At 39.3% G+C, this 9932-nt stretch overlaps 1 protein-coding gene across 1 annotated transcript; it reads right to left on the reverse strand.

Moving 5' to 3' along the window:
• Nucleotides 1-2486: 2486 nt before the first annotated feature.
• Nucleotides 2487-8305, reverse strand: rwdd1 (RWD domain containing 1). The gene is made up of 7 exons (XM_008432805.3): nucleotides 7937-8305; nucleotides 7460-7525; nucleotides 7155-7285; nucleotides 4087-4230; nucleotides 3774-3906; nucleotides 3640-3702; nucleotides 2487-3130 (listed from the first exon to the last, which is right to left on the reverse strand). Exons 1-7 carry the CDS (start codon nucleotides 8007-8009, stop codon nucleotides 3018-3020), a joined length of 723 nt encoding a protein of 240 aa, XP_008431027.1. The 5' UTR covers nucleotides 8010-8305; the 3' UTR covers nucleotides 2487-3017.
• Nucleotides 8306-9932: the final 1627 nt, after the last annotated feature.

Below are 9932 nucleotides of genomic sequence, written 5' to 3' on the forward strand. Positions count from 1 at the left end.
GTGTTAATGTCATGAGGCTGATGACTCCATGACACTTTCAATTTGACTCATTAGGATTTGATTAAGAACCAGATTTGTTCTTTGTAATTTCTGTCCAGTAAAACTATTAATCTATAATCAATAGACAGGTCTATATAAAGATATAATCCATGTTTCTGTCTCATATTTGTATGGCATTAAAAGAAACTTTAGTTTTTCCACTGAAAGCTCTGGTTTGAACAATAAATGCCATGTGGGTGAAGTTTTATGGATGATACTCTGATGTCCCATTCTCCTGAAGGCAGCACAGAGCTGCACCACCAGAAACCAACAAACACTGAAGAGAAGAAGAGTTATGATTAATGTAGTTACAGTTCTATCCATGTTTTAATGTTGCAGCTCAGTCGTTTTGCAAACAGTTCAAAGTTTAAACTGGCATGTTGAACATCTTTTATCTGGTCATTTTATGGAATATTTAACAACTAGAAAATGGCACAAAATAAGAATATATTCTCCACTCTGATTGGCTGCTGGTAGGCCTATAAATTTTAACTTGAATGTTCATTACATTTTTCAGACGCCTGTAAAAATAATTTCTATTTTTTATTCTCTGGGAAATTATTTTTGATGATAAATACAGAAACAAGCATAAAAATCAAAACATCTACAATAGTGATAGTAATATTAATGATAAAATAATAGTCAGTGCAAAGTAGCCTGTAAATTCTTTGGTGGGGGGCTGTGAGGGACCTGGATAAAGGCTGGGGGGGCGCTGGGCTGAAAAAGGTTGAGAAACACTGACTGAGATCAAGGCCAAAGTTCCACTTGTTCAGTTACCTTTGACTAATAAATGGACAACATATTAATTCTGGTCTGGATTACAACTTGTCATTCCTCATCTTTATTCTGATTCTGGTACTGTAATGTCTTTTTTTTGTAAACGGTGTGTTTTTATCATGTAAAGCACTTTGAATTTACTAGACTTGACTTAATATTAGATTACCCAGGACATATGCATATACCTAAATATCTTAGTAGGTTGCATTACAATTGTCATGTCTAATCCTCCCTAGAAACTATAACTTATATGCAGTGTGTAAAGTGTAGTCATCAAATGTTCCCAGAGGTCATTCAGTTTTTTCCATGACTTTCAATCTTGTATGATGTGATGTGCACGTCTCTTAAAATATGTGCTATACTGGATACTCTCTGTTCATATTGTGGTTTAGAAATCACAGTATACCAGCATGTGGCACATTGTAATCCCTATGTCCTCTCCTTTAGGTCATAGCCGAACAGTAGTTGGTTTGGAACAGAGGAAGAATGGCAGCCTGTGCCTCCTGCTTTTAGATCCTGGCTCTTCATCATCCGACACCAGAAAGCTGCTGAGCAGAAACACGCGCCTGACTGCCGTTCAGTTTGTCAGGAAGTTCCCCCAAAATCTAACAGTACCAGCTCATAGCAGTCAGGAGACGGAGTATTGTCTCCTGAAGAAACAGGCGAGATGTGTTTCAAACACAAAGCACAGCATATCGACACAGAATCAGAGCCATGGAAACTAAATTTGAACCAATTTTAGTTCAAAGTACTTAGGAAGTGACCCGGGTAAAAAGGACTTATTCTCTATAAATCAGCCTTCTTTTCTGCTTCCTTTGTTTTCACAGATAAGAATCTTCAACTCCAGAACATTATCTGCTGAAAGGATTCCATGAATGCAAATGATTTTTATATATACAATACTATAATTGATATACTACAAAATTTATGTCCAGTTTTAAACTTTCTAAAAAAAAAAACAGCTTTATCTTACTTTTATGATGTCATGTTTTGAGTCTATGGTAGTTATCTTTTAAGAGTGCATAACTATACAAAATATTGAATCCTTTTGGAATCAGGTTATTTGCATGGATTTTAAAGGGATCCAAGATAAGTTGAAAATGTTGACCTAAATATGTTGCAATTTTTCTATTGCCGTTTGTGTTATGTAACAATTCTTCATTACTGTAAAATTTTTCTATTACATTTTTCACCCATGGAGCTCACCATTTTTTCACCTGTGCAATGCATGCTGGGTTGATGACCCGGTCGGCTCTGTTCTGTACTGGAATGTATGGATTAAACACAGAAAGGCTAAATTTACCCAAGTTGTTGTTTATCATATTACATTTGACTTGTGTAATTTTAGATGATGCGTCACTGTGTCACTGTTGGAAGTAATAAAAAAAAACTGTTTTTACATATAAAACAAATATTTCACAAATAAAATCTATTGTTACAACTAATCAGGGATCCCTTTAAGTATTTCTAGTAAATTATAGACGATGCTAAACCTTTTTTTATCTACTGTAATTCACAGCTGTAACAAGTCATATAAAAGGATCACTAAAAAGGGTTAGCAAAGAACCCAATCAAAAAAATTACCTTATATTCATGAGGGAAAATGAAAAATATGACCAACAATAATTACACAAAATTTGAAATAACCATTAAAAATGGAGATGGAAATATAAGATGATCCATAGTTGATGTATTTATTCAGAATGTAATGTTGCAATTGATCTGCAATTCCACTGGATTCACTCTATAGTTTTCTACAAACTCAGCAGTTTAATGTTGCTAAATAAGTTTGAACAGTTCTGTTCAGAGAACTTGGTTTTCTCTGTGGTGTCAGATCTAGTAACGTGTCCATCTCCAAATGTTTCTGAATCAGGACAAAAATAAAATCCCGTTTTCTAGGAGTTGTGGATATTAAATCATTAAACGTTTGTATGAGGCTGTAGCTCTTCTCCTCTTGACTTGTATCATAAGTTGGAGTTTAGAAACTGAAATATTATTCACCATAGTTTTTCAAAGGTCAGTATTTAATGAAGAGCAAGATTTTTGGAAATTTCAATTCGTTTTTTTTAATGTCTTCTGTTGTAGTAAACAGATTTTTCCCATTTTCTCCAAGAGTCTTCAAAAAAGCCATAATTGGGTGGAACTATGAGTGAAGCAGTGGTCTGCTAGGGGTTTTTAACTGTCTGTTGTTTTGTCCAGCTTTAGTCTTCATCGCTGTCTATATCTAATGGGTCAAAGTTTGGATCGTCTTCATCCAAGTCCAAGTCCTCAATGTCCTGGAACAGGGACTCGTCCACTTCAACGTTGTTTCCAGCTGAAAAGACCAAACAAGACTGCTTTAGAAGAAGGGTAGTGAACAAATCACCCTTCAAGATGCATTCCACCACAGGCCCTGTGATTCCAAACATTTTAGCTTAAGCTGTGAAAACGAAAGGCCAAACATTGTTATTGTTTGGAATACAGAACAAAAAAAACCAGGACATTAATGTAGTGCTTGGCCCGCACTGTTCAAAGAGAACCAGAAACACCAGCTCTGTTAAGAGTTGGCTCTTGTGTCGGATCATCGCATCATAGAAGAATCTAAACAAACTCCAACTCCCCGTAGTTTTGTTTCCAATCAGTGGTTCCTAACTGAAGCTAGTAAAATCAAGTCTGCTACTCTGGCAAGTCAGCTTCAAACACAAGACACATTTAAGTTTATCTAGCTGGAGTTATTACTCGAAACGGATTGGAGTTATGAGAAAAATCCCTCCGGTTTGAGAAAAAAGGGTTTTCCAAATGTAATTTCACAACAGGATCTGTTTATTGTAGAGTTTTACTTACCCTCTTCTAGGAACTGAATGTCTGATGTGTCAAGGTTATGATCTCTCTCAAACAGCTGTTTGCCTAAAGAGGAAAAAATAACTTTATTTGCAAGCAGCTTCCAAGGTTTTGACATAAAAGTGAAACTGATTTACCAGTGAGTCTGGGTTTTCCAGCCTGCTCCTCCTCTTTCTGTTTTTTTCGTCTGAACTCAGTCATCTCCAGCTCAAACTTGGCTTTCCATGCCAGGAAGTTTTCAATTGTTACCACTGTACCCTGGAACTTCACCTGCCAAACACAAGCACCCTTCACTGAGTACGTGTCCATACATACTGCCTTCACCTCCTTAACCTCCTTCACCTCCTTAAGGGAACCTGAGCATATCACCTAAGCTTCTACAGAAATGAGGACATAGAAAAGGCAAACCAATCAAAAGTCAATCAAGTATTCAGACAGACGTCCAATTACCTTTTCTGCTTCTTCTGCCTCCTTTTCTTTCCGGAGGTTTTCCTCTTCTCGTCTGTTTTTCATTGCATCCACAATTTCATTAAGTTTCTCCTGAACTGCTGTCACCAGGGTGAAAATCATCACCATACCCAGGTTTTCTTCAGCCTGCATGATTATTACACACACATGTTGATATTAGAAAATAAACAGTTTACAGAGTTACATTAGGCCCTTGAATAAGAGCCACCGCTAATTTAGAGCCAGGTTGTGCACAGAACAGAAATCTTTTCCTAGTGATCTGTTCCCTCCTTTAAGTGCAAATAAAAATGGGAAAATTGTAATGAATATTTTTTCAGTTAGTGCGGGACTATTGTAAGACCAAAAAGCCCACCCTCTGCCCGAGGCCTTTACAGAGCTCTATAAAGCTCCGTAAGTTTAAAATGATAAAAGTTTATCATTTTAAACTTTTAAACTCTGGCAATTGAGCAGCTGATAAAAAGTTTAAAACCATTAAGCCCCAAACAAAACATTTCCAAGTGTCAAAACAAGGAATCAATAGTGAGCAGCTGCTTTATGCAAGAGTTTTGATTGGGTTGTTGGAAACTTATTCCATGGAGCAAGTGGGAACCATGGGGCAGCCCCCCACATGTTTTTATTGGATTCAAATTAGCATCCAAATATGAAATATTATGAAATAATGTTGTGAACTAGTTTTGTCATGTTCAGTATAACTCTAAATATGGCCATTTGCTGCAGTTTACCACAGTGATCATGGCAGTAAAGAGGGATGCCCACCAGAACATTTCCACACTGCCTGCTGCAACTTGATGCCACAGCACAAATTAAAGCTCAACTGTTTCATTAAAGGAAAAAAAAACATATCTTGCAAGAGGCTTGGTGGCATGACAGAGGACCATAACTGCATGGACTCATTAAATGTTTGTGTGTTCCAGTTCACATTCAATGATTTTTTGACCAAACTTTGCTGCTTCAACAGCTCCTAAAACCATCAATCTTTGAGTGATGGGCTTCCACAAGTTCTGTGGAAGCCCATCTGTTTCAACTTCTGTGGAAGTTGAAACCGTCCTCCGGTACTTTAGATGTTCTCCCTTTTAAACTGTTTATGAGGGTTTTTGATTCCATTGGGCCCTATATTACAGAAATGTTTAACATGTCTTTGCTTAGCGGTGTGTTTCCCCGTCTTTTTAAACATGCCATTGTGGAGCCACAGTTAAAGAAACCTGGACTGGACTCTTTTGAACTCAAGAATTTCCGGCCAATATCCAAGATCCCTTTCTTGGCCAAAGTCCTGGAAAAGGTGGTCTGCATCCAACTTAGATCATTTTTGCAGGCAAATAACATTTATGACACTTTTCAATCAGGGTATCGTGAGTTTCACTCTACTGAAACAGCCCTGTTGAAGGTGTTTAGTGATATTATGATAGCAGCGGACACCGGTAAATGTTCTGTGCTGGTTTTATTGGATCTGTCATCGGCGTTTGACACAGTGGACCATGGCATCCTGATAAACAGGCTCCAACATTTGGTTGGAATGTCGGGTTGTGTTTTGAAATGGTTCACCTCTTACCTGGTTGGTAGAACTTTTAGTGTGTCAGTGGGAAATGTAGTGTCTGATTCTGCAGGGCTTTTGTGGGGTGTGCCGCAAGGATCGGTCTTGGGACCTGTTCTGTTCCTGCTGTACCTACTTCCTCTAAGCAGGGTCATTCAGAAGTTTAGTGAGGTGTCCTATCATCTCTATGCCGATGATCTTCAATTGTACTGCTCTTTCAAGCCTAGTGAGCCGCATAAACTTTGCGCTCTCACTAGTTGCTTGGCCGAAGTGACAAAATGGTTCACTGAAAACAGCCTATTATTGAACTCCAATAAGACTGAGACCTTGATTGTTGCTCCTGACAGTGCTGTGCCTGGAATTAAGCAGCACCTTGGAAACTTGAGCTGCACAGTTAAAAGCAACTTGCGCAACTTGGGTGTCTTCATGGATGGAGCAATGTCTATGGAGCGGCACATAAATCAGCTTGTTAGGAATTGTTTTTTGCATATTCGGAACATTTCAAAACTTCGTAAAATGGTGACTTATGGTGAGCTTGAGATGATTATTCATGCATTTGTCTCATCTAGACTGGATTATTGTAACAGTCTGTTTACATGTCTTAATAAGACGGAGTTAATGCGTCTGCAGGTAGTACAAAACTCTGCTGCACGCCTGCTCACCTGCACCCACAGGAGGGAACATATTACTCCCATCCTCAAAAGCTTGCACTGGCTGCCTGTATCTTACAGGATGCACTACAAAATCCTGATACTGACTTTCAGAGCCCTTCATGGACAGACGCCAGACTACATTAAGAACCTCATACAGCCTTATGTTTCGACTAGGAGCCTCAGGTCGTCGAATCTGAACTTGTTGACGGTTCCTCTGACCTTTTTTAAGACTCGTGGAGACAGATCTTTTAAAGCTGTGGCGCCCCGCCTATGGAATGAGCTACCTTGCACCATTCGATCTCTACATTGCATAGACACTTTCAAGAAACAACTTAAGACCCACTTTTTTAATCTTGCTTTTTAGTGTACTACTGTGTTTTATTGTTTGTATGTTGTTTTTAATTTGTTTTATTTTTTATACTTTGTGCAGCACTTTGTGATCCTGGTCTGTGAAAAGTGCTATAGAAATAAAGCTTACTTACTTACTTACTTACAAGGCTGTGCCAAGACTAAATATGGCTCTTTGGTCAGTTTTTATTGAGTGTATGGAAATATCCTAAAGCAGGGGTGTCAAACTCCAGGCCTCAAGAGCCACTGTCCTGCAGTTTTTAGATGTGCCACTGGAATAAAATGGCTTATTTACCTCCTTCTTGTGTCGATGCCTGCTAATGATATAATTATTCGATGCAGGTGTGGTGCAGCAGAGGCACATCTAAAAGTTGCAGGGCAGTGGCCCCCCAGGACTGGAGTTTGACTCCTGTGTCCTAAAGTCTGCTGAGAACACTTTCCCCAGAAAAAAAATCTAAAATATTGAACAAAGCAGAAGAAATTAAACACAATATTTATTCTCAGATAAATGAACACACCTGCTGCTTCAACAGGGTGAGAATGTTGTCCAGGTCGCCATCTTCCAGATTTTCTTGAGAGTAGATCTCCCACAGTGGGGGCTCATCTGGATATTCTGCTACATATGTAAACTTTAAAGTTGCCTCAACAGCTGGAATGAGAAAAGAACGTTAAATGAGAATAATTCATTCTCATTGAATTGAAACCATCTTTATTCGGTAACTTCAAACCATACATTAACTCAGATAAATCATCGTCATTATAGAAGGTGTCAAAAATAAGGAAATGTCAGAATATAACACATTTATGAATTGAATATACTCACTTTCCCCGTTTTCTCCTGCGTCTGACGTAACGGTAATAGTGAAACTGGTGGGTTCTTCTGACAGCACTGCAAGCCCACATGAAGAACAGATCATTTCTGCAAACTTGCATTAGAACACCATGATCACTAGTGGACTATTGTCCAGACAGTTTTCCATGGCTGTCACTGAACCAGTCCATTTAAACTATACAAACATTCCTGCTTTTCCAAACCCCTACAAGTCTCTACAAGTTTATCCCGGATTTAAACTTGTCTACTTTAGCTATAAAAACCGAATCGTTGCTTCTCGTCCTGGATGTGAACGTGAATAATCCTGCAAGACGTGGCCAAAGGCCAGAGCATTTACTGTCTCATTAGCTTTCATTGATTGGAAGTCATCAAACAAAAATAAAGCAGTTCCAACCCAGTCAGATACATTAAATAAGGCTCACTGCGATGCTAGCTGTAAGCTAGTTACTATTTTTAATCAACTCCCACCTGTAAAGGAGTCGGGATAGATTGATTCTATGGCTTCAAGTTCATTCCTTTGCTCTTCGACGTAATCTGTCATTGTTAATCTCAGGGGGTTATCTAGAGTTTGATAAAATCATTCCAACACTGAAACTTTTGGCAACATAGAGCTCGGCGTGTTCTGTCGGTCCCATCCACTCACAAGGCGATCGATGATGTCGGAGATTGAAATTTCTGTCTGACTCAAACAGTGCAAAAGGAGGGTCCGGGCCTTCCGGTTATCTGTTTTGCAGACCACTAAATCAATCTCAGATTTAATGAACACGTAGATGCCTCATGGAGCTGGTCGGCCGAGAAGGACCTCGCTGTAGCAAACAGAAAGGGGCGGGACGGACCACTGTCAGTCAACCTTATTTGGAAATGGGACCATTGCAATCCGGAAGTGAAGGGGGCGCTATTTCCTATACTTCCGTTTTTATTTTCTTTTGAAATCTGTGCTATATTTTCACATTTAGGAAGGAGTTTCACGGTCAGAATGTATTTGAACTTCTCTTTTTATTTACTTCACGGCAGCTCACAGTTTTTAGCTAATTCTGTAGCTTTCGGTGTTCTTCTAAATCTGCTCCATAGTCGCATCTTTTCGGGCTTGCTACTGCCTCTAGTGGCGTGGGGGTGGTAACACAATATAATTACATTACTAAATCAGAATACCATAAAGTCTTTATTACTTATTATTAATTCTGGCATTACTGGAACAGTAAAAGATAAAATTATCTTATAAAACAACATATTTTTTCATTTTCTTAAGGATGTAGATCTAATCAAATTACAAACAATACTTTTATACATTATAAATAATATCTGTTTATCTTCATCAATTATAGGAGGAACAAAAGACATAAGGACACATGAAAAACAACATGATCAACTGTAATAAAACCATTCGCAGTGTATACATACGAAATTTAATTGAGCAAAAGTCAATAACAAACAAATGAATTAGGTTAACAGAAGAATAATAACCCAGGTTGTTACAGCCAGAGTTGTTAAACAGACATAAGCAAAAATTAACATTTTTGTTTTTACAGTGCCATGTATATTATTGAGAGACTTTTTGTTGGTAGAATCTTATATATAGAAAAAAATACGATGAAACTATTTAATCTATCAACAAAGAAATTTTCCTTCAACTTTAAAATTATAAATCACATTCATGAATCACAATATTTCACGGCCCATCTGTGACAATGATACAAAAAAAGTATCCTGCAGAAACTTTATGTGGCATGAGGCTCCTACTCAAAGTGCTCACAGCCCAACACCGTGCAGGACGCTCGGCATTTACCAGAGAACACCAGGATTGGCAAATTCGCCACTGGCGCCTTGTGCTCTTCACAGATGAAAGCAGGTTGACACTGAGCACATGTGACAGACGTGACAGAGTCTGGAGACGCCATGGAGAGCGGTCTGCTGCCTGCAACATCCTTCAGCACGACCGGTTTGGCAGTGGGTCAGTAATGGTGTGGGGTGGCATTTCTTTGGAGGGCCGCACAGCCCTCCATGTGCTCACCAGAGGTAGCCTGACTGCCATTAGGTACCGAGATGAGATCCTCAGACCCCTTGTGAGACCATATGCTGGTGCGGTTGGCCCTGGGTTCCTCCTAATGCAGGACAATGCTAGACCTCATGTGGCTGGAGTGTGTCAGCAGTTCCTGCAAGATGAAGGCATTGAAGCTATGGACTGGCCCGCCCGTTCCCCAGACCTGAATCCGATTGAGCACATCTGGGACATCATGTCTCGCTCCATCCACCAACATCACGTTGCACCACAGACTGTCCAGGAGTTGGCGGATGCTTTAGTCCAGGTCTGGGAGGAGATCCCTCAGGAGACCATCCGCCACCTCATCAGGAGCTCCTTAAAAAATGTGTAGGAGGAGCAACAGCAGCGCTGCTGACGACCCAGGCTCCCTCAGAGCCGTCTGAAGTGAGAAGCTTCAGCAGTGAGCACAAACCAAAAAAAACT

This window comes from Poecilia reticulata, chromosome 16 (assembly GCF_904066995.2).
Source record: "Poecilia reticulata chromosome 16, P_reticulata-male-v2, whole genome shotgun sequence".
NCBI classification, from domain to species: domain Eukaryota; kingdom Metazoa; phylum Chordata; class Actinopteri; order Cyprinodontiformes; family Poeciliidae; genus Poecilia; species Poecilia reticulata.

Excerpts from the sequence above, each read along its gene's own strand:
- rwdd1 (XM_008432805.3), bottom strand. The coding sequence starts at position 8,009 with ATGACAGATTACGTCGAAGAGCAAAGGAATGAACTTGAAGCCATAGAA. Across the intron at positions 7,286-7,459 it reads CGCAGGAGAAAACGGGGAAA|CTGTTGAGGCAACTTTAAAG; the intron begins GTGAGTATATTC and ends TTCTCATTCCAG. Across the intron at positions 3,703-3,773 it reads TGGAAAACCCAGACTCACTG|GCAAACAGCTGTTTGAGAGA; the intron begins GTAAATCAGTTT and ends TTTCCTCTTTAG.